This window comes from Xyrauchen texanus, chromosome 38 (genome assembly GCF_025860055.1).
Source record: "Xyrauchen texanus isolate HMW12.3.18 chromosome 38, RBS_HiC_50CHRs, whole genome shotgun sequence".
NCBI lineage: Eukaryota > Metazoa > Chordata > Actinopteri > Cypriniformes > Catostomidae > Xyrauchen > Xyrauchen texanus.
The window spans coordinates 30,394,432-30,418,365 of record NC_068313.1 but is presented as its reverse complement, the minus strand read 5'-3'; the positions used below and the strand labels follow the sequence as shown (position 1 = coordinate 30,418,365).

General features: G+C 43.1%; 2 protein-coding genes across 2 annotated transcripts in view; one reads left to right on the top strand and one right to left on the bottom strand.

Moving 5' to 3' along the window:
• The window catches only part of LOC127631810 (collagen alpha-5(IV) chain-like), a 54,685-nt gene extending 49,302 nt beyond the window's left edge, over nt 1–5,383 (bottom strand). Inside the window, exon 1 of the mRNA XM_052110167.1 lies at nt 5,040–5,383. Within this exon, the coding sequence (XP_051966127.1) occupies nt 5,040–5,117 (78 nt within the window). The 5' untranslated portion in view covers nt 5,118–5,383. The remainder of the gene's footprint in view (nt 1–5,039) is intronic.
• A 49-nt stretch (nt 5,384–5,432) lies between these two features.
• col4a4 (collagen, type IV, alpha 4) overlaps nt 5,433–23,934 on the top strand; it is a 60,632-nt gene continuing 42,130 nt past the window's right edge. The window contains exons 1-3 of the mRNA XM_052110166.1: nt 5,433–5,624; nt 6,525–6,671; nt 7,487–7,529. Of these exons, the coding sequence (XP_051966126.1) occupies nt 6,634–6,671; nt 7,487–7,529 (81 nt within the window). The 5' untranslated portion in view covers nt 5,433–5,624; nt 6,525–6,633. The remainder of the gene's footprint in view (nt 5,625–6,524; nt 6,672–7,486; nt 7,530–23,934) is intronic.

Below are 23,934 nucleotides of genomic sequence, written 5' to 3'. Positions count from 1 at the left end.
AAAACAGATAATGACAAGACAAATAATAATAATTAAAATAAGGTACCAGGTAATGAATAAAATAAAATGAAAACTATAATAACAATATACACTATACAATATAAAATAAAATAAGGATTTAACGAGACATAAAAATCAATCTCTCTCTCTCTCTCTCTCTTCCATGATATCTTCAACCTCAGGGCTGATGCCAAAGTTATTTCCTTTATTACATTCCTAGCATTCCCATATTTTATCCCAGTACAGAAAACTTCAATTAAACATGCTGCTCTTTGTTGCTTGAGAACATGACTTGGAAATTATATTTTGACAAAGTGAAAGACAACATAATTGTCATAACATGCAAATCTCCTTTAATCTAATGCAACACAAACGATACAAAACAGACTTTGACATATTTACAACTCTTTCTGTATCTAAGGGTGCTTTTGTCTAAAACTTTTGGTTTGGACCCGAGTCCATTTAATGTAAGAGTTTGGTTGTTGTTTTCTCTTTTTGAACTGCACTTGAAAAGGTCGTTGGGGTAGGACTCATGTGAACACCGGAAAATTTCGGAGATGGTATGAAAGCAATCCATTCTAAATTAGGGAAGCTAACAACTTTTTATGACATGCTACTATACTGTACATCTTACTATAATAAAATGCATTTGTCATTACTGTTTTGGAGTGGGGCAAAATTTAACTTGGTTTCAAACCAAGCGATCAAAATTGAAAACACCCTATATGAATAATTTCACTGTTAGTGAATATGGTGTTTAGTTGTGTTAAGTGTTTGTGTATGGGTGGATGGATAAAACAGAGATGGAAAGAGATAGACAGCAGGAGTATACAAAAGTGTGTGCATCTGTGTGAACATGGCTTGTGAAAGACAGGGAGACAGTGGTGTGTATGAGACCTGGGTCTGGATAAGGGGCAGATGAGATAAGACAGAGCATGCAGAGACAGACATCTACTTCTGATAGTGACAGATAGAGATGGTTCACATAGAATCATACTGACCACAAACTTACATTCACACAATTTGCACAATGCACAAATGTCCTCCAAATATCCAAGCATATTAACATTGCACATGTAATTGCAAACATGTTTTAGAACCATAAGAGAAAAGATAAAAATATTGTTTATTCAACAGCTATTTACAAAACCAAATGTGTGCAAGAGTTAACAACATAGCGGCTGACTGCCAACAAAAATTGAAAGAAGGAAGGTATGAAAGAAGAAAGGAACAAAATTGTGTTTCAGTTCTTAAAATGTTATCCAAATGTTACAGTGTTGTTGTGCGAACATGAAAATGCCCATTTTTCTTAACGTGGGTAAACGTTATTTAAAGGTAACAGTATTCCAGCACATTTTAATTCTTCCTGAAAATGTAATAAAACAAATATATAATAATAATTAGTTTAAAATGCAATGTCGAATAATGTCGCACAAAGAATGTTTTCTCCTAACAAGAAAAGAGCCTTTTATCAACAACATTATAATACCATCAGAAGGATGTTCCATTAATGTTAATTTAACATTTGTTTTTAACCTCTACATCATGTTAGCCAAAGTTGTTGGAATGTTCCCTTTTAGGTGGGTTTACATTGGCTGGCCTATGCACCATGGTCAGGGTTAGGGAGTAACGGAATACATGTAACGGGATTACATATTTAAAATACAAAATATAAGTAACTGTATTCCACAACAGTTAAAATTTAAATCATTGGTAATTAGAATAAAGTTACATTCAAAATGTCTTTTGATTACTGAAGAGATTAGTTTGCACTTTATTGTCATTTGTTTTATTTAATATTTTGTCCTTTCAGATGAAAAGCATTTATCCCTATATAAATGATGCAATCCAAAGTGTATTTGAACAGTGGTGAAACACTTTCTTATGATGTGTTACATTCAAACGAGCAGACAGAGAAGTACGTTTAGAGCAGAAGAAATAGAAAAAAACCTTGTGTAAATTGTCAGCTTTATGCTAAGCTAAAATGCTATTTCTAGCCATTTTACATACACATGTTACCAGGCACGATCATACTTTTATATCAAGACAATTCACGTTGGATCATAATTTATTTTTCTCTAGTAAGACCTTTGATATTAGGGCAAAAATCTTATTCTTGATAAAAAAAAATATATTGTTTTCCTGTAAAAATATCTCAAAATCCTTAAAACAAGATCAATGTGATTGATTTTGTTTTAGAAACAACACTACATAAGATATTTAGGTTTTTCAGAGAATGTATTTTTAACATGTGTATTTTGTCTTACTGTACTGACAGAGTTTTTATAGTCAAAACAAGTGAAAAAAATCTACCAGTGCTGAAGAAGTAATCCAAAGTATTTAGAATATGTTACTGACCTTAAGTAATCTAATGGAATACGTTACAAATTACATTTTACAGCATGTAATAATCTGTAGTGGAATACATTTCAAAAGTAACCCTCCCAACCCTGACCATGGTATTGTGATTACCATATTCATGTACCATTACATCCCAGATGTATATTTGAGGTGTGTTTAAAATACATATTTTTAAGTTGTTTGTCAGTTCTGCAATACATCTATAACACGTTTGCTCTCAGATCTCAATAAGACATTCAGCAGATGTCTTTAACATGTGTTTAGAATGTTTGTAAATCTGATCTTTTTAAGATGTTTTGTAGACGTTAATTAGATTGTGATGCTTTCCAGATGAAAAAATCTAAAACAGACATAGGATGGTTCACCAGAATACATCAAAACAAACTGGTAGCACCATGCTACTTTTTGGAATGTTTTTATTGTAAAACAGGAGCTGCAATAATGAGCTTGAGACATTTTGCCAATATTTGTACATAACTGGCCTCATTGATATCACTGAGAACTAAAGCAGAACATTTGAGCCATTTATTATGGGGTGCCGTTTGTAAAGTGGCTCACGCTGAAAATAACAGCAACATTTTGTCACATTTAGCTTCAAACAATGTTTAAAAATCTGGTATGAATTTTTGACGGTCACTTTTTAGCACATTTACAACAATATTTGTTAACATAGAGATATTTTAAATAGTTAAATCTAAATATTAAATGCTACACTTAAATGTTAAATGTTAAATATAAATGTTAAATATAAATATAAATGCTAAATATAAATATAAATGTTAAATATAAATATAAATATAAATGTTATATCTAAATGTTAAATATAAATCTAAATGTTAAATATAAATATAAATATAAATGTTATATCTAAATATTAAATATAAATCTAAATGTTAAATATAAATGTTAAATATAAATGTTAAATATAAATGTTAAATATAAATATAAATATAAATGTTAAATTTAAATGTTAAATATAAATATAAATATAAATGTTAAATCTAAATGTTAAATCTAAATGTTTCGTGTGAAACTAAATATTTAGCTAATATGCAAATTTAAATGCCGGTAACCGGAAGTGCCAAAATAAAAGCTCGAGGAGGTCAGTGGGTAGTGTCAAATAACGAATAAAAAACATCTCATCAGGGGAAATGGACTCTTGGACATGGATTATCATGATAAAAACTAACTAAAATAATAAGCACGTTTGGATAAACTGTAACTGTAAACAGTAGACTACTTTGAGGTTTTAGTGTCACTTTTATGAAAGATGAGGGACTTATGATGAGGGCATTACTAGAGAGCAATACTTTTATAGTTCATTGTGAATGCAAACTGTAGATGCAAACCAACTAACTGATAGTATCATCAACCCAACGTGCTTATTATTTTAGTTAGTTTTTATCATGATAATCCATGTCCAAGAGTCCATTTCCCCTGATGAGATGTTTTTTATTCGTTATTTGACACTACCCACTGACCTCCTCGAGCTTTTATTTTGGCACTTCCGGTTACCGGCATTTAAATTTGCATATTAGCTAAATATTTAGTTTCACACGAAACATTTAGATTTAACATTTAGATTTAACATTTATATTTATATTTATATTTAACATTTAAATTTAACATTTATATTTATATTTAACATTTATATTTAACATTTATATTTAACATTTAGATTTAACATTTAGATTTAACATTTAGATTTAACGTTTAGATTTATATTTAATATTTAGATATAACATTTATATTTATATTTAACATTTAGATTTATATTTAACATTTAGATATAACATTTATATTTATATTTAACATTTATATTTATATTTAGCATTTATATTTATATTTAACATTTATATTTAACATTTAACATTTAAGTGTAGCATTTAATATTTAGATTTAACTATTTAAAATATCTCTATGTTAACAAATATTGTTGTAAATGTGCTAAAAGTGACCGTCAAAATTCATACCAGATTTTTAAACATTGTTTGAAGCTAAATGTGACAAAATGTTGCTGTTATTTTCAGCGTGAGCCACTTTACAAACGGCACCCCATAATTTATTGCCCCACAAATATGGGTTATTGCAAAAATATTGGTCAACAGAGAAATTAATGATTTGTAATTATTAGTGATGTGTGTCACCAACACACTACCGGTCAAGTTGAAATTGTGATTGAAGCTCCGACGTCATGAGCGCCCCTACTGGAGTGTAGTAAGGTAAAACTACATCTGTCAAGAGTATAGGGATTTAAACACAAACAGTCTCACTGTTTTCTTTGTGCTACTTAGTTTTGCATACTATTTTCATGCAATACTGTACCATATCTGCTCAATAAGTTGCTGCATCCCTGTTCCTTGTTGTAGTGGTCCAGTGATTTTTAAAACAAATACATTTCACAAATAATAAAGTAATAGTAAATTGCATTTCCGCGCAATTTAAATGCATTAGTTGCAGTATGATCCCTTTTCTATATATATATATATATATATATATATATATATATATATATATATATAGATAGATAGATAGATAGATAGATAGATAGATAGATAGATAGATATAGATAGATAGATAGATAGATAGATAGATAGATAGATATTATAAAAAAATATATGAAGAAATAGATCTTAGACACAATCCGTAAAAACTATATTATATAATCGCCAACTCACCCCATCAGTTCTTGCCGGTGTAAGAAATCCAAGCAACAACATTCCGAAAATCGCTCGCGATAGTACACCACGGTCCATTTTCACATCAATATCGGAGCCGCGCGCAAATCTCACTGATCCACTCTAGAACGCCGGTCCAACCTCTCAAGGTCGCGCGTTATTTGCTCGTCCTGGACGGAAGGGCAAGATTTCCAAATCTCCCTCTGATACCACCTGCAGCACTCCTACCATCTCAGAAATAAAGTTTAAACATATACGCAAAAAACAAGTTATCTGATTCAGTCATCAGGCGTTTTGGATGTATCGGTGAACCCTCAAGAATTAAAAGTCAGTGGGGTTCTAAAGGGACGCGTACTTTGCTATATTCCCAAGTGCACGCGTTGTAGTACAAATAGAAAAGTCTAGCCCATTTATTACGTCATAGACGCGCTCAGTCGCCGCGGGACCCCTTTTAATTTAGCGACGCTGAAAAGTTTGCGCTTCTGTTTAAGTTATCGGCGTTCACCTTCGTCTCTATTTTGTACCGCATTAGTACTTTCTGCATAAATGTGAAGTCGGTGTGGCGCTCGAAACCACAGTGACCAGGTAAGATGGATTTTGACTTTGCCATTTTGTACGGGTTGGTGTAAATGGATGTATGGGTGCAGGTGCTGAACTTATGCATGCCGGTTATTTGTTTCCTAACGTTTAACTTTATTCTCTAGTTTAAGGCTGCAGGTGTTGAGAGATATATGATGGAGGTTATTATGCTTTTGCTTGTTATTGCATACCTCAGACCATCTTTTACGCATGTGCGAAGCCCCAAAACGCAGATAATGACTTTATTTTATTTACTCCTGTCTGTTTTATACGCAGACTTAGAAACAGGTACGTGCTACCTTTTTCACATCTGTAGTGCACACAGTTAAAATCCAGCGCGTAATTCCGCAGATCTAACGGCACTGGGTGCATTCATGTCGGTGGGGTCCGCTTGCAACTCTGTTGCGCGTCTTGATTAACAGTACTTGAGAAAGATTAATGGTGCTTACTGGATTTTCTGTCTGTACCACAACATTCATCATAATATCAGGTAGTAAGTTGGATGTTAATGGTTACAGAATGCCATTGAGTGCATTGGGCTCCAAGTTCAAGTTATGTTCATTCATCACTTGTTCTGAACGATTGATGACCTCATATGTACAATGATTTTAATTTAACTTTGTCAGTCTTGACTCTGGTGTGTCATGGAAAGGAAGCCATCCAGAAAGATCAACTTTGTCCCAGCTCCATCTATTGTATGGATGTCTCTTTTTCATCCCCATCCCTCCCATCAGCAACTCTGCCACATCGTCAGCCATTAGGGTTGTTATTTACGGTGCACCTGTAGCTTAACATGGTGCTAGCAATGTCAAGTTCAAAGGTTTGATAAATATATGCTGTTAATTCTAGCATTTATATAAGGTTTATCCATCGTATGATTCATTCATCTCATCATTTCTCACTCAGGCAGGTGAGTTGTCATTCAGGAGTTCAGGACGCATAGGCCTACTTACATCATTAACCACACCAATCTGAGGCAGTGGAGAAAGATCACATGCCCTAAGTGGCGGCTGAGATGACACAGCCCCATCACATCGTCCGGGACCTTTTGTTGTAAGAGTTCCCATTATATCCTAATTCACATGAACCCTTTTTCACATAACACCACATCTTCCATAATTCATATGCAGCACTTTCATTTCCATACAATATCCTCTGATATATTATTACTCTACATTCCAATTTACCATAGATCCAGGTGTCAAATACCTTATAACTCAACAAATTTGAGGCCATGGGGAGTACCCACAATGTCTTGCGCTTACATTTTTTAATTATGTTGCCTTAGACAAAGGGAAAATATTAGGGCATTTAAATAGTTATTAATAATTCATAAAGGTTTTTGTTCTTTTGTTGTATTTATGTTGTTTTGTTGCAAGTTGTTTTGTGTGGTGATACCATTAGGGGGATTTTAGACCCTTTAGATAAGTTAGGACCCTATTAACACTATCTCAGTTCTCCTTTTGCACGTGCAAATGAAGGACATGTGTCTATACATTTTTGTTGAAAATAAAATGAATTTAATGATTGACCTATATTCAGTTATGAACTTCTTTATTTGAGTTGTGTTATTGTATGACCCAAATTTGAGTAAATTCAATTTAAATTATTAAGTAGAATCAACAACATTAAAACTGCAAATCTTAGTTCAGTCTACAGTACTTGTATCAAGTTACCTTAACTTAAATACTTAGGTTCATTCTATATGATCACCAAGTTAAGTGTATTTAATTACACATGTTTTGGTTGATGCCATTACTCAATTTATTTTAGGGGAGGAGTTATTCAATCAATTGAGTAAAATCAACGTATTATGGTTTTCCTTGTGCAGTATGTGCTTATTTCAGTCTTATTCAATCTTCCCGCAGGTTGGTTATCTTAGGACTTACACCAACACAGCCAGCTTTGGGGGTGAGTTTCTTCTATTATCTTTAACAGGTGTTCCTGCTGGCTCTGTTGGTTGTCAGTAAATGCCTTTATGTCTGTGAAATTCCAATGGCACTATTAAAGTTGTGTCGGCTACCTTATGTTGCATTTGCATTAGAGATTTCCTTCCACAACTTATAAAAACATTCATAAAAGCCTTCTTGTCAGTATCATGGAAACAAGGGTTTCAAGATGCCACAGTACCGGTTATATCCCTACATTTTATTAAGGTGAAACTAGTTTGAGGTAAAGGTTTGGTTTGGTTTTGTTTACAACTGGTATCAAACTCTGTTGTGAACAGAAGTGAGAAATAAGGGTTGGCCACATTAGACTAAGTTATGATTTGTTCCGTTCAGAAATAAATTAGTTCATAAATTATGTTAAAGGAATATTCCAGGTTCAATAGGCCCTACAATTTAAGCTCAATCGAGGGTGTTTGTGGCATAATGTTGATAACCAAAAACGTCTAGGTTACGTATGTAACCTCTGTTCCCCGATGGAGGGAACGAGACATGGTGTAAGAGAATCGACACTAGGGTTCTCTCTTGAGCGCTGATATCCACCTCTGATCTATGAAAAAAGGACAATGAGAGTTGGCAGCCGGTATTTGCATGTCCCGTCCCGGACATACAGGTATTTAAGCGGCGCAAATACGGGAGTTCATTCAGGATTTTTCTGAGGAGCCGGAAATGGTCCGGCCACAACAGTGGCTCAGCTCAGCAACGTGGCAGGGAAGACACAACCTCTCGTTCTCTCCATCGGGGAACGGAGGTTACATACGTAACCTAGACGTTCCCCTTCTGTCGCTCTCTCCACGTTGTGTAAGAGAAGCGACACTAGGGGTCCACTTATAAAAGTGCCATGCGCTGAGCCGTGTACGTGAACTGTTGATACAGGAGCGAGCAGGTATTCTTACGTGCAGGACGACCAACTGTATCAGACTGCAAGAACCCTTCCCCAATGCCCCATTCAAGCCATCAGAATCCTTTTCGTTACCCTGGAGGGGGGAACAAGGTGATGGCTTTTTCTCTCTATGTTTCGCCGGGGCCCTTACACCATTGAGGGAAGGGGGTCTTAGCCCTTCTTTCAGGGAGAGAAGACCCTGCGGAGGCCACACCTACCCGGCAGGGGAGGCAAATAGTGGCAAATGCATCACATGGCCTGTTAGGACCTATGTGGAAAAGTTGGTGCGGTGGTAGATCCAGCCTCGTAGAGGGGGGAAGCATACAGCACGGCGACCGAGGCAGCTGTAACTGCCTAAGGGAGACACGGGGGTCCGCTCGAGAGGGGACAGTACTGTGGAATTACACACAGGGGGAGTCCGAGCAGGAGGCCTTACCTGTGGAGCACCTATTCCAGTACAGGGTAGCCTTCGGGTACCCATAGTGGCTTGGGTCGGCGAGTTCCTCCGCTTAATTGCAGACCCAAAAGGGCTAGGGAGGAGTCAACCAGCGACCCGAAGATGGGGTCTCCTGGGAACGGAGGTGCACTATTTTACCTCGGCTGAGGGAAAGGGCCCTAGGCGCAAGCGATTCACCCGGTCAGAACGTCAGCGTGTTACCAAGTTCTACGGGCTCGGACCTGAGAAAACACGGGACGATACTGACTCAACACGGAGATTGTAAAACCTCGAGAAAGTGTTAGGTGTTGCCCACCCTGCTGTCTGCTAGGGAGGTGCTGCTAGGTGCTGTCTGCTAGGGAGGTGCTGCAGATGTCTGCTAGGGAGGTGACCCTGGCCAGTGCCCATGAGGACGCAACACCCCTAGTGGAGTGAGCTCGGACCCGCAAGGGGGGGGGCACGGCCTGGGTGTGATAAGCCAATCAAATGGTGTCGACAACCCAGTGGGCAAGCCTCTGTTTGGAAACAGCGTTCCATTTCCACTGTCCCCCGAAGCAGACAAAGAGCTGCTCAGAGCGTCTAGTGCTCTGCGTGTGGTCCAGATAGATAAGCAAAGCACGTACTGGACACAGCAACGCAAGGGTTGGGTCTGCCTCCTCCCAGGGCAGCGCTTGCAGGTTCACTACCTGATCTCTGAAGGGTGTGGTAGGAACCTTGGGCACATAGCCCGGTCGCGGTCTTAGGATCACGTATGTGTCTGCCAGACCAAACTCCAGGCAAGTGTCGCTAACAGAGAACGCTTGCAGGTCCCCGACCCTCTTGATGGAGGCGAGCGCGATCAGCAGGGCGGTCTTGAGAGAGAGGGCCCTGAGTCCAGCTGAATCTAGCGGCTCGAAGGGGGGTCTCTGGAGGCCCGTGAGGATGATCGAGAGATCCCAGGAGGGCAATAGGTTAGGCCGGGAGGGAGTTAGCCTCCGTGCACCTTTGAGGAACCTGACAATTAAGTTGTGCTTACCAAGAGACTTGCCATCTATCGTGTCGTGGTGAGCCGCGATAGCGGCAACATACACCTTGAGGGTGGAGGGGAACAGCCTCCTCTCCAGCCTCTCCTGAAGAAACACGAGCACTGATCTAACCGTGCACTTCTGCGGGTCTTCAGCTCGGGAAGAACACCAGTTCGCGAACAGACGGCACTTTAGGGCGTAAAGATGCCTGGTTGAGGGGGCTCTGGCTTGGTTGATAGTATCTATGATGGTTGGTGGTAGGCCGGCTAGATCTTCCACATCCCGTCCAGGGGCCAGACGTGGAGGTTCCAGAGGTCTGGGTGCGGGTGCCAGAGCGTGCCCCGTCCCTGAGAAAGAAGGTCCTTCCTCAGGGTAATTCGCTAGGGAGGGGCTGTCACGAGGAGCATGAGGTCCGAGAACCAAGTCCGGGTGGGCCAGTAGGGGGCCACCAGAATGACTTGCTCTTCGGCCTCCCTGACCTTGCATAGCACCTGTGCAAGAAGGCTCACTGGGGGAAATGCGTACTTGCGCAGCCCCGCGGGCCAGCTGTGTGCCAACGCATCTGCCCCGAGGGGAGCCTCTGTCCGGGCATACCAGATCGGGCAGTGGGAGGTTTCTTGGGAGGCAAACAGGTCTACCTGGGCCTTGCTGAACCAGTCCCAGATCAGCTGGACCGACTGGGGGTGGAGCCTCCACTCTCCGCCGGCCAAGCTTCATCTTGACAGCTCGTCCGCTATCACATTGAGGTTTCCGGGGATGTTAGTGGCGCGCAGTGACTTGAGGCGCTGCTGACTCCAAAGGAGGAGACGACGGGCGAGCTGTGACATGTGGAGGGAGCGTGCTCCACCTTGGCGATTTATGTAGGCTACGACCGTGGTGCTGTCTGTCCTGACTAGGACATGTTTGTCTCGAATTAACAGGAGAAACTTCCTCAGGGAAAAGAAAACAGCCAGCAGCTCTAGGCAGTTGATGTGCCAACGCATCGGGGCCCGGTTCCAACGGCCTGCGGATGCGTGCCCATTGAACACGGCGCCCCAACCCAATTTGGAGGCGTCGGTTGTGACCAGAACGCGTCGGGACACCTGCTGCAAGGGTACCCCTGCCCATAGAAAGCAGAGGTCTGTCCAGGGTTTGAGGGTTTGGCGGCAGGCGGTGGTAACTTTCACATTGTGCGTGCCGCGGCGCCATGCTCGTCTCGGGACTCGAGTCTGGAGCCAGTGCTGAAGTGGTCTCATATGCATCAACCCCAGCGCCGCGGCCGCCGCGGAGGATGCCATATGCCCCAGGAGCTGTTGGAATCGTTTTAGAGGGACCACGGTACCTGGCCTGAGGGAAGCGAGGCATTTCAGCACCGACTGAGCACGCTCATTGGAGAGACGTGCTGTCATTGAGACTGTGTCTAACTCCAAACCGAGAAAAGAGATGCTCTGGCTGGGGTGAGCTTGCTCTTTTCCCAGTTGACCTGAAGCCCCAAACGGCTGAGGTGCCGGAGCACCTGGTCTCTGTGCGCGCATAGTAACTCTCGCGAGGGGGCCAGGATGAGCCAGTCGTTGAGGTAATTGAGTATGCGTATGCCGGCTTCTCGGAGCGGGGCAAGAGCTGCCTCTGCGACTTTTGTTAAGACGCGAGGGGACAGAGACAGGCTGAAGGGGAGGACTTTGTACTGATACGCCTGGCCGTCGAACGCGAACCGTAGAAAGGGTCGATGTCGAGGGCGAATCGAGACGTGGAAGTACGCGTCCTTCAGGTCTACCGCTGCGAACCAATCTAGATGCCAGATGCCAGATAGAATTTTTTTCTGGGTGAGCATTTTGAACGGGAGTTTGGACAGGGTCCGATTGAAAACTCGCAGGTCCAAGATCGGTCGTAAGCCGCCACCTTTCTTGGGTACAACAAAGTGCGTGCTGTAGAAACCCTTCTTCATTTCGGTTGGAGGGACAGGCTCTATTGTGTCCTTGATTAGAAGGGAGGCAATTTCTTCGTGCAGGGACTGGGCATGTTCGGCGCGTACAGCGGAAAAATGAACGCCCACAAAGGGGGCGGAGGCCTGGCAAACTGAATTGCATAACTGAGTCGAATGGTCCGGTGCAGCCAGCGTGACGGCTGGGCAGTGAAAGCCACGCCTCTAAGCTCCGTGCTAGGGGCACCAAGGGGACGAGTATTTTGGACGTACCCGGCGGGGCTTCGCAACGGTGCGGAACAGGTAATGCGGCGTCGGGAGGCAGTGAAGTGGCCCGAGGCTCCGGTGCTGAGAATAGACTCAAAGCACTTACCTTGCTCTGCGCACCCGGCAGGGGGCGGGTTCGTGACTGAGGAGGAGGTCTGATGTTGGCGTCCTCTGGACTCATCTGAACCGGCCGGCCGGGGAACAGTCGTGGGGCTGGAGGCGGGGACGCCGCGTCCAGGAAGCCGGGACTGTTGAGGCCTGAAAGCAGAGTGCCGTGAGAACGGCATTTGCGGGCCATGTGACCCAGAGACAAAGGAAATTGCTCTTTTATTGAGAATTTGGGTATCGCAGCCCCTGTTGGGGGGTGCGGCAAATGAAAAAACACAAAATTCTCCTCCCGGCCCTCCACCGGGGGACGGAGCGGTCTTACCACCTCCGGAGCTAACGTCTTGGACTCGAGGGGGTCCGTGAGACAGGTGCACTTCCCGCGTTTGGCTCGACGCTGGGGCTGAGAGCTGGGGTGATCGCTACCCAGACACATGAGACAACGCCTGTGGCCGTCTGAAGCGGAGAGCACTCTACCGCATCCAGGAACAACACAGGGACGGAAAGGCATCTTTATAAAGACGCGTCCTTAAAAGGACGTTCAATGCCGCTGTGTTTTGCTCTTTTAGAGGAAATTACTCTTTTAAATAAAATCACTCTTTTATGAAAAAAACTTGTGAGAGTTTTTTAATCTGCAACTGTCGATGCGCCCAGGGGCAGGAATGCACAGCCGTGCAAACAGGAGAAAGCCGCTGTTGTGCGCCGTAGAATCCAACAGCATGCAGCAGAGGAATGTCAGGAACTCGGTGTGTAACACGCAGCAACTGCAGACGCGACCATCGGCTCCGAAGAAATTTTCTGAATGAACTCCCATATTTGCGCCGCTTAAATACCCGTATGTCCGGGGGCGGGACATGCAAATACCGGCTGCCAACTCTCATTGGCCTTTTTTCATAGATCAGAGGTGGATATCGGCGCTCAAGAGAGACCCCTAGTGTCGCTTCTCTGACACAACGTGGAGAGAGCGACAGAAGGGGAAATGAAGTTCAACTTAATGGGGTCAATCTGTAAATGTTAAAATACACACTTTTTCAAAATTATAGTCCCAAGATGTTAACAATTTGCAGGTTTACATGATTTTAGTGTGATAAAATTACTTACCAATATTTTCTGTGTTATATCCAATTTTACAACTTAGTTTCCATGAAGACAAAACGCTGCATTTCATTTTACACTCACTCATCTTGTTACTTCAGTGCTATAGATTTGCCTTTGAAGTCAAACATCACATGATCCAAAGGGGTTATGATGGCATAAGGGATCGAGAGATCTAAGGTCAAGGTTACAGATGACTTTCATAACCAACAGTCCTTGAGAAAAGGTGGTTACGGGTGGACAGTGAAAGTAAATGTGAAATCAAGCTTCAGTTCTAAGTGTTTTGCTATTGACTCTTGGCTGAGAGTATGTGTGTGGGTTTGTTTGTGAGTGTGTGCTCCTCTGCCAGATTATTGATCAGTGTGCAGTCTAACTCCTCTGCCCATAAATCCTCCTTCCATGCAGTATCTCTGTAGCTTGGCTGATAGAATCCAAAGGCATATATGTATACAGAACATTACTTATGAAGGCATATGCTATCAATCCTTCAGTAACACTGAAGAGACAATGAATGAGGTGGGATATAGAGGCAGTAAGAGAGATAGTGAAGTGCAATCACAGGGAAGATATGAGAACTGCATTGTCTGCATCGATGCCATTCCTGAATAGAGGAATGTACACATCTTAGTAATGTAAATAATAAAATGATACATCTATACAGCAGAGAGACATAGAGAGGAGAATTAAAACCAGTGAAAGTGAGAGAGGGAGAGTGTATGTGTTGATAGTACATTGTGGTTTTGCACAGATATCTGTCTGTTCGCCTCAGGCAGTGTGTCTGATTCTGTTAAGCAGGTCAGGGTGTAGAGTTGTAAATCTGAACAAAAATGACCAGGTGTCACAAACAGGTGCTGCCTCACACATACATGAAAAAGGGGGGAAAAGTGCATTTTGGCACATCCTTAATGTATTATACACTCCTTTTCAGGTGGCATGGACATGATCGTGCACTCGCACACACTCACTTTCACCCAGAAGTCTACATTTGGACATCCCTAAAGTCCCAGATATACTGTGTTTCAGATCACTTTGCACCTGGTTGACAGCTATGCCTTTGTGGTTGTATTGAGGATGCGTCAAGCGCATTCGTATTCGCTCGCAGTCAGAATAGTATACTCACAAATGCAAATGCACAAATGAGCTGATCCAGAACATGCAAAAACAAAGTGTACCTGGGCCTTTAGACTTTTTAATACTGTCAAGCTGATAACAATTGCAGACTAACCCAAACCCTTCCCTCTAAAGGAAACTTTTTCAGGCATTTTTAGAATTTATAAATGCAGTATGTGCTTTATTTAGAAATCGACTTTTCGATTGAGGATGTTACTGAGTGTCCCCATTGGGCTACTTCCAACCTGCCAACTTACACCATAGCCAAAAATAATTGAATAAACTTTAAGCTCAATTAATAGCATTTGTAGCACAATGTTTATTACCAGAGAAAATATTTTCAACTTGTTCCTCGTTTAGTTACTTTAAGAAAAAAAATGGCAAAAATTGCAGTTACAGTGAGCCACTTACAATGGAAGTGAATGGGGCCATTTGGCTAACATTAAAATGCACACTGTTTTAAAAGAATAGTCACACACTGCAAACATTATACATGCCATCATGATTTTAGAGTAAGAACATTTCTGTTCTAAATTACTGAAGTGTGAAAATAATCGCATAAAGAGTTTACAGTGTGACTTCGCCATGACATTGAAGTTGTATAATTAGATATAACTTCACACAGATAAGGTCAGTAAGCAATTTTTTCACACTAAAATCATGTTAACATGTATAATTTTAACATGTTGTGGCTATACTTTTGAATCAGTGAATATTTTTATGTTTATACACGGCCCTATTCACTTCCATTGTAAGCCCCTTATTATAACCATGAGTTTTGCTTCTTTTTAAAAAAAATAAACAAGTGATGAGTTCAAATAATTTTTTTGTGGTACTCAACATTATGACACAAATACTGTTGATTGAGCTGAACTTGTATTGAACCTGGAACATTCCTTAAAAAATGTTGTAATTAGGAATCAGAAAGTGTGTCCAAACAAATTTAACTGGTAGTTTGTCAATTACAATTCATTCATATATGCTTATTCAGACACAAATTGTTTGTTCAACCCAATATTTAGGCTAACATTACCCTTTTAGTGCATTAAGAGATCTGGATAAACTGAAAGAAAGTGGGAAACAGAGAGTAATCTGTTGGATTGTAAATGATTGGCTGTCTGGGCAGAGTGAAGCAGGTGTACAGGTGAGGGAAGAGAAAATAGATGGGGGAAAAATTCAGATTGATTTTTAACACAATCATAATGTTCCATTAAATCAATGCCTGGAAATGCAGCATTGGTAACGTAAAATATGTAACTCAAATCATAGATACTAAAATAGTGAAAGAGAGAAAGTGATAAAAATGCAGAAATAGGAAGAGCTTTTTTTTTTTTTTTTTTTTTTTACCAACACAGCACAAATTTGAAGGCTTTGCTCAGCAGAACCAAATATAAACACATTTTTGGAGTGTATCTTACTCAAATTTGTCTAGTTGTCTTTTGTTTGAACTAAAGAAAACCAATACACTTTTATATAAACATACTGTAGCTTCAATCACAGATTCTGTTTCTCACTGTTATGAATAAACATGTTACTAGATAGATAAAGTGTGTCAAGTCAAGGTCTGGGTTTCCCAATAATGTGCTGATAACTTTGGCCAGTATGTCCAGGTGTTTGACTTCTCAAAAAGAAAATAAGGTGGAAAATACTGAAAAACATGGAAGTTGTTTGTAACCTTGTTGAGGCGCCAAACTTTATTACCTAATTATTACAGAATTTAATTAAAGAAATAATTATGGCTTTAGTAAGATGGAGTTTCAGATGTATTGATGTTCAATCATAGAGATGAATGAAAGTGATGCAATAAATGCATGTAACCTGAATGTACGTGATGTGAATCATAAGAGGCTCTCACGTAGCCTAAAGTTTTTGGCTGGAAACGAATCAAATGAACATAGAACAGGATTAAAATCCCATCAGTATTGAACTACACATAGACCTGTCTATATATTAACAGTTGATCTGGTTAGAGTTCAAGGTATAGTCTACTTGTAGCCTGTGACAAGTTTAAGTTTGTGGGCAATGGAGGATTACTCACACAAAAACTTGAACAAAAAAGGGCACTTAGTGGCCAAATACACACAAATTTAGTCAAGCGGGTACATGCAGCTACAACTCTCTTTGGTGTCTCTCTCCCACACTGACGCTCTGGCATGCCTTATCAGGTCTCCCTCCGCCATCACTATAATGAGAGACAGGTGTTAGAGTAATCACAAACCAGGTAACTAGCCTTAATATTCTCCCTCTCCTGCAGACAGACTTTTGACCCCCCACCAGATAGATAGAGGATAGATAGAGGAATTCACTCATTGCACATTCTCACTCAAATATGCTTTGTTAAGCTTTGTTAATTTTCATTATTTATTGAGGCATATGTATTTAAGTTTTTAACTGCATGGTCACATTTCTCACATATGTCTTCTTAAATAATCTGTTTAATAAGAACATGTCATCTTTCTATTGCCATTACAATTATGCTGATCAATGAAGGCTAATAGAACGTTATTATATGACTTGCAAATTTAGACTGCGGAGACTGCCTATTGATTTCAATGCAATTTTTTTCAACACATTTTTATCCTCTGAAATAGTTTTCTAAGGCTTTCCAATTATCAAAATATATTAATACAATTTATTAAATGTCTCATTGTTTTTGATAACTGTGAAAGATTTCAGAAAGATATGTTAAATTGCACTTAATTGACTTAAGAGTGGTTCAAAGCTCGTGTTAATCTACAAATGTTTTTATGAACTACTCGGATAGCGATGCTTTTGGGAAACGCGCCTTAGAGATTAAGTACTACTTAAGTGCTGCTAACATTCTACTTAGTGCTTTGGGAAACCAAGCCAAAATTTGTTGGCTTGACAAAGCCTTGTTTGAACGTTTAAACAAATTTTAAAAGTTTGAAGTTTGATGGATATACAGACAGTACAGTAAGACTAACAACCAGCTAGTAGATAGTCAAACAGATAGCTAGACAGCTAGAGAAAGAGAGAGAGAGGGAGCAACTTGAAGTAAATTGAAGTTTACATTTCAATTTTTGAACTGTGGAGTTTGAATTAACAAGCATTCCTTTGGCCTGTTGAATATTCTGTCAATGTTTTTTTTATGATATTTGATCATCCGCTGTGAAAAAAACATAAGTCTGAGTAGTTAGAAAAGACAGGGAACATTATTCTTGAACAGTCTTATGGCCTATACCAAGTTTGGTGGATGTAGATTGAAATCTCTAGGAGGAATTAGTGTTTGAAATTGACCTGCTCAAATAAGCGTGAACATTTGGAAGCAGTCGTGTGTCAGTCAGCATGCGGATATCGAAATAAGTCAGTGCTCAGTACTGTAGGAACCCTGTTATCGGAAAAAAATATATATATATTTTAGTACCTAGTTGGTACCGAAGTTCCGGTACTTTTGACAACACTATTGCCATACTGTATATAAAGTAACTAGTTTTTGTTATTCGTTAGATCAGTTAAGTGAATCAAATAGAAATCAGAGTACTAAAAAAAACACATAATTTTCATCCATTTTAAGGGGGGGGGGGATAATATGCTAATAAATAGTTGACCAGCATGTCACACTTTTTTATTTGGGTGACTATGCATGTTCAAATCATGCATCACTTTACGTCAGTTGGTGACAAATTAACCTTGTTCAGTGGTCAAATAATCCATACGTCTTTTACATAGTTGTTTAAGATATATTGGTAGGGATATTTTCCTTTTAAAGAGACTTTTCTGGGCCTTTTATTTATACCATGCAGGACATTATTTGAAACAATCTTTCAAATAATGGGAAGATTGGGAAATGTTGTGAGCCAGATTCAAACTCATGTCACTTGCATGAACGCCTCTGCTATGAGTCAGAGCATTTGCACTAACTGCTCATCCACTGCTCATGTTTAATCATGAACGTGATGGCTTGTGACTTAGGTCACCAGGTAACAGGTCTGAGTAAGGCTCTGCCCTAGAAATGTGGTCATTTAAAAAATAATTGACCTACACTCATCCTTTTATTTCCAACCCAGTCACCTGCAACAGTTTGGAATTTTGTGTTAATTTGAACAGGAAATGGATAGACCATTTGTTTCTCTTAATTCATGATCTGTATTTTACATATGAAAAATGTTTCTCTACCAATGGTAATACACATCTGAATGCCCATTTTTTGTATATTAGGGTAAGTGGTGTTTGTTGATTGTTCAATTCATCTAATTTAGAGTTCACTCCTGGGTAAAAATGTCCCTATAAAAAAGTACTGCTGCAGTACTATGTGTGTTGGAACCAGATGGTAATACCATGGTACAATATGTATTAGTATATATATAGTACATACATAATTCACACCTTGATGGGAGAACATATATAAACCAAGACCCAGACCCAGGCTGAGCAAGAAAAGACCCAAGATGAGGCAATAAAACCTGACACATGCTCAAAATCATCCAGTATTCATTCAATTTTCCAAGATTGGGTGTTACCCAATCACAACTCAAGGTTGTGATAGTGAAGAAATAATGCACAGGTAGCATGAGGGAAAGAGGATTGGAAAAAGAGGGAGGGAGACAGCAAAAGTGAGGGAATGGGGGAAGCAAGTCTCCCAGTCATGCAGCAATCCTTGTACCTGAGCGCTCTCATCTCGCACATCTGATTGACTTTGGAGTTAAGCGTGCGGTTATGCACATCAGCTATGATGTATGCACCATTTCAAACCCTCAGAACTGTCATCACCCAACATTTAAAACCATTACCTCTTGTGCGAGCCAATGCTCCCATGGAACTGCTGCCAGAGGTTTTTACATTTGTGTGTTGTATGACAGAACAAAGTAAATGTTGAGTGCAGACATGTGGACCAATGGTTTTAGGGATGCACCAATAGTTGTTTTTTACCAATACGAAAAGACATATAGCCTGAGGAGAGATGGAGACCCTGAGATACAGGAGAAGGAGAGAGCGAAACACATTGCCACAACTACTTAATTTACCAACCAACTCATTGTTTTAAATGATTTATAAAAAGTGGTTCAAGTCCATTGAGATAAAATTGCTACATTGTTGCATGGTTATGCATTCTTGCCATGTGTATGTGTGTTATGATCCCTTTCTGTCTGTCCCGTGTTTTCTGTTTCACCCGTCTCTGTTCACATTCCATGTCACGTTTTCCTTGTTGTCCGCCCCGTGTTTCACTGTCTTCGTGTTAAAACTATATTTCCCATGATCCCCAGCACTCATCACTGCCAGCCTTGTGTCATTGTGCTCACCTGATTGTAGTTTGTCATCATCTTGTATCCAGTGTATATATACCCTGTTTGTTCTCCATTCCCTTGTCTATCGTTGATGTTTGTGGACGCCTGTCTCCGTGCTCCTCCTCATGTTCATCCTGCCTGTTCTGCCTTTGATGCTTTCCGTGCTTGCGTTTTGTTTCCCCATCGCGTGTATTTCCTTTGTTTGTGTTTTGTCCGTTTAGTTTTCACCGTTGTTAATAAAATCACTGCATTTGGATCCAACCCCTTGTCTGCCTCCTCCTGCATCGTAACAGAACGATAGACCACATATGGATCCAGCGGTTCTCCGGGCAAGCTGTCGCCTACTGGATTTGAGGCAAGGAAGCCGCCCGGTGGAGGATCACGTTAGGGACTTCCTGAACCTAGCGTGTGCCACCGACTTCCCTGACTCTTCCCTGGTGGTGTTTTTTAAGGATGGCCTGACCGATTCGCTCAGGGAGCGGTTGCCACCGGCGACACGCGGCTGGACGCTCTGTGATTTTGTGTCGGAGACGCTGCTGGTATGCGGCTCGCCACTTACTGTGGATGTTGTGGAGGAGGATCCTGCCACAGGGAGAGCTAGGATCCAGTCGTCCCTAGCTCTCCCTGTCACGCCAGTCCCTCCGGTCAGCGAGCAAACCCCCACGCCTGTCGCCGTCAACGAGCCAGCAAGGCCAACTTCATCCGCCCGGAGGAGGAAGAGAAGGAAAGCTTCCGCCTCTCAGCCCACGCCTGCCACGGTCAGCGAGCCAGAGCCCACGCCTGCCACGGTCAGCGAGCCAGAGCCCACGCCTGTCACGGTCAGCGAGCCAGAGCCTACGCCTGTCACGGTCAGCGAGCCAGAGCCCACGCCTGCCACGGTCAGCGAGCCAGCGCCTGTAGCTTCTACCGTCCCAGAGCCAGCGCCTGTAGCCTCTACCGTCCCAGAGCCAGCGCCAGAAGCCTCTACCGTCCCAGAGCCAACGCCTGTAGCCGCTACCGTTCAAGACCCAACGCCTTCCGAGCTTTCCAGAGCTCCGCCTCCCGAGCTTTCCAGAACTCTGCCTTCTGAGCCTCCCGAGCTTTCCAGAGCTCCGCCTTCTGAGCCTCCTGAGCTTTCCAGAGCTCCGCCTCCCGAGCTTTCCAGAGCTCTGCCACCCGAGCTTTCTAGAGCTCCGCCTCCCGAGCTTTCCAGAGCTCCGCCTCCCGAGCTTTCCAGAGCTCCGCCTTCTGAGCCTCCTGAGCTTTCCAGAGCTCCGCCTCCCGAGATTTCTAGAGCTCCGCCTCTCGAACCTTCCAGGGCTCCGCCCCCCAAGCCTCTCGAGCCTTTCAGAGCTCTGCCCCTCAAGCCTTTCGAGCCTCCCAGGGCTTTGCCTCTCGAGTCTCTCGAGCCTCTCAGGGCTCCGCCTCTCAAGCTTCTCGAGCCGCCCAGGGCTCCGCCTCTCGAGCCCTCCAGAGCTCCGGCCCTCAAGTCTCTCGAGCCTTCCAAGGCTCCGCCTCTCAAGTCTCCTGAGCCTCCCAGGGCTCCGCCCCCCGAGCCTCCAACGGCTCCGCCTCTCAAGCCTCCTACGGCTCCACGTCCCGAGCCTCCTACGGCTCTGCTCCCAGAGACTCCAGAGCCTCCTACGGCTCCACCTCCAGAGCCTCCTACGGCTCTGCTCCCAGAGACTCCAGAGCCTTCTACGGCTCCGCCCCTCGTTCCTTCTACGGCTCCGCCTCTCGAGCCTCCTACGGCTCCGCCCCCAGAGCCTCCTACGGCTCCGTCTCCTGAGCCTTCCTTGGCTCTGCCTCTAGAGCTGCCTACGGCGCCACCGCCCTCAGCTCCATCTCATGAGTCTCCCTCAGCTCCGCCTCCTGAGCTCCCAGAGCCTCCCTCGGCTCTGCCTCCTGAGCCTTCCTCGGCTCCACCTCCTGAACCTTCCTCGGCTCTGCCTCCTGGGCCTGCCTTGGCCCGGCCTCCGGGGCCTCCCTCGGCTTCGTCTCCCGAGCCTCCCTCGGCTCCACCTCCTGAACCTCCCTCGACTCCGCCTCCTGAGCCGTCCTCGGCTCTGCCTCCTGAACCTCCCTTGGCTTCGCCTCCCGAGCCTCCCTCGGCTCCGCCTCAGAGGTCCTCCTTGGCTCCGCCTCACGCGGCTTCGCCAACCTCCCCAGTGGCCACTCCTCCTCCCAGGCCACCTGAACCGGTCCTTGCCCCTCGGCCATCTCCTAGGCCACCAAAGCCGGCCTCTGTCCTGTGGCCTCCTCCCAGGCCTCCTGACCCGGTCCCTGTCCTGTGGCCTCCTCCCAGGCCTACTGACCCTGTTCCCATCCTGTGGCCTCCTCCCAGGCCTACTGACACTGTTCCCGTCCTGTGGCCTCTTCCCAGACCTCCAGTCCCAGTCCTGTGGCCTCTTCCCAGACCTCCTGACCCAGTCCCAGTCCTGTGGCCTCTTCCCAGGCCCCCTGACCCAGTCCCTGTCCTGTGGCCTCCTCCCAGACCTCCTGACCCAGTCCTGTGGCCTCCTCCCAGGCCCCCGGACCCAGTCCCTGTCCTGTGGCCTCCTCCCAGGCCTCCTGACCCTGTTTCCGTCCTGTGGCCTCCCCCCAGGCCTCCTGACCCGGTCCCTGTCCTGTGGCCTCTTCCCAGGCCCCCTGACCCAGTCCCTGTCCAGTGGCCTCCTCCCAGGTTCCCCAAACCTGTCATTGCCTGGGGGCCAGCTCCCAGACCACCTGAACCTGTCCTTGCCCTTTGTGCCCCTCAGGTCTTCCTGCCTGCCCTCTGTGCCCCCTTGGACTTCCTGCCTGCCCTTTGTGCCCCCCTGGACTTCCTGCCTGCCCTCTGTTCCCCCTTGGACTTCCTATGTGCCCCACGTTGCCCCCTTGGACTGCCTGTCTGTTCTCTGTGCTCCCTTGGATTGCCTGTCTTGCGTCCCTTTGGTCTGTCTAATTGTCCCTTTTATCTCCTTGGTCTGTCTCTGTGTCCCTTGTGCCCCCCTTCATCTATCTGTTTTCCCCCCAGGTCTACCCCCTCACTCCTTGGTCATTTTTTCTTGTTGTCATTTTTTTGGGTCTTTTCCCCTCTAGGACCATCTGGAATCCGGTCCTTTTGAGGGGGGCCTATGTTATGATCCCTTTCTGTCTGTCCCGTGTTTTCTGTTTCACCCGTCTCTGTTCACATTCCATGTCACGTTTTCCTTGTTGTCCGCCCCGTGTTTCACTGTCTTCGTGTTAAAACTACATTTCCCATGATCCCCAGCACTCATCACTGCCAGCCTTGTGTCATTGTGCTCACCTGATTGTAGTTTTTCATCATCTTGTATCCAGTGTATATATACCCTGTTTGTTCTCCATTCCCTTGTCTATCGTTGATGTTTGTGGACGCCTGTCTCCGTGCTCCTCCTCATGTTCATCCTGCCTGTTCTGCCTTTGATGCTTTCCGTGCTTGCGTTTTGTTTCCCCGTCACGGGTATTTCCTTTGTTTGTGTTTTGTCCGTTTAGTTTTCACCTTTGTTAATAAAATCACTGCATTTGGATCCAACCCCTTGTCTGCCTCCTCCTGCATCGTAACAAGGTGCATGCGTGTCTTAATGTTTTGTGTTCTCACTGTCTCTCATCACCTTTATTCTCAGTGTGTTGACTTTGGCACTGTAATTATAAATACTCTTAAATACTCTTTGTACGTGCACGCGTCTGTGTCTGTGTTTGTGATCATACATTTGTGCCTTAATCTGTCATGTGTACTTTCAGGCTCATACCAGTTGACTTTAAGTTTGACTGTTTCTTTCCACTGTTGTGATAGATTGGTCTTTTGTCCTTTAAATGACACTGCTTGGGTAAATTTTAACACATTTCGTGTCTCCTTTCCAAAATATTGTTAGGAATAGTTGTCTTTTTGTTTGGCAAATTTTTCCATGTGAATTGAAGGCCATCCAAAAGATATTTGAACTGCATGCTCATTTTAGGTGTGTGAATCCATCTGTATTTCTAGACACTGCACACGTGTGCGTTTGTGAAAGAATGGCATCTGACCGTTTATCTGTCTCTTTTTTCCTTTGTGGCCAACTACCTCCACAAAGACATAACATGTCTGACCTAAACTTCATCTCGCTCTTGTTGCCCTCTTCATTATCTGTGTGTTTACGTTCCTGCCATTTTACTTGTGAGCTCATGTGTATGTCTTTGGATCTCCTGTGGTCTCAATATCAATATTATATACTGTGAAATTTAAAAAAAACGTCTATTCCTGAGTATTATACGGATAGTTCACAACATTTTTTATTCTCTAATCATTTACTAACCCTCATGCCATCCAAGATGTGTTATTTTTAAAGAATATCTCAGCTCTGTT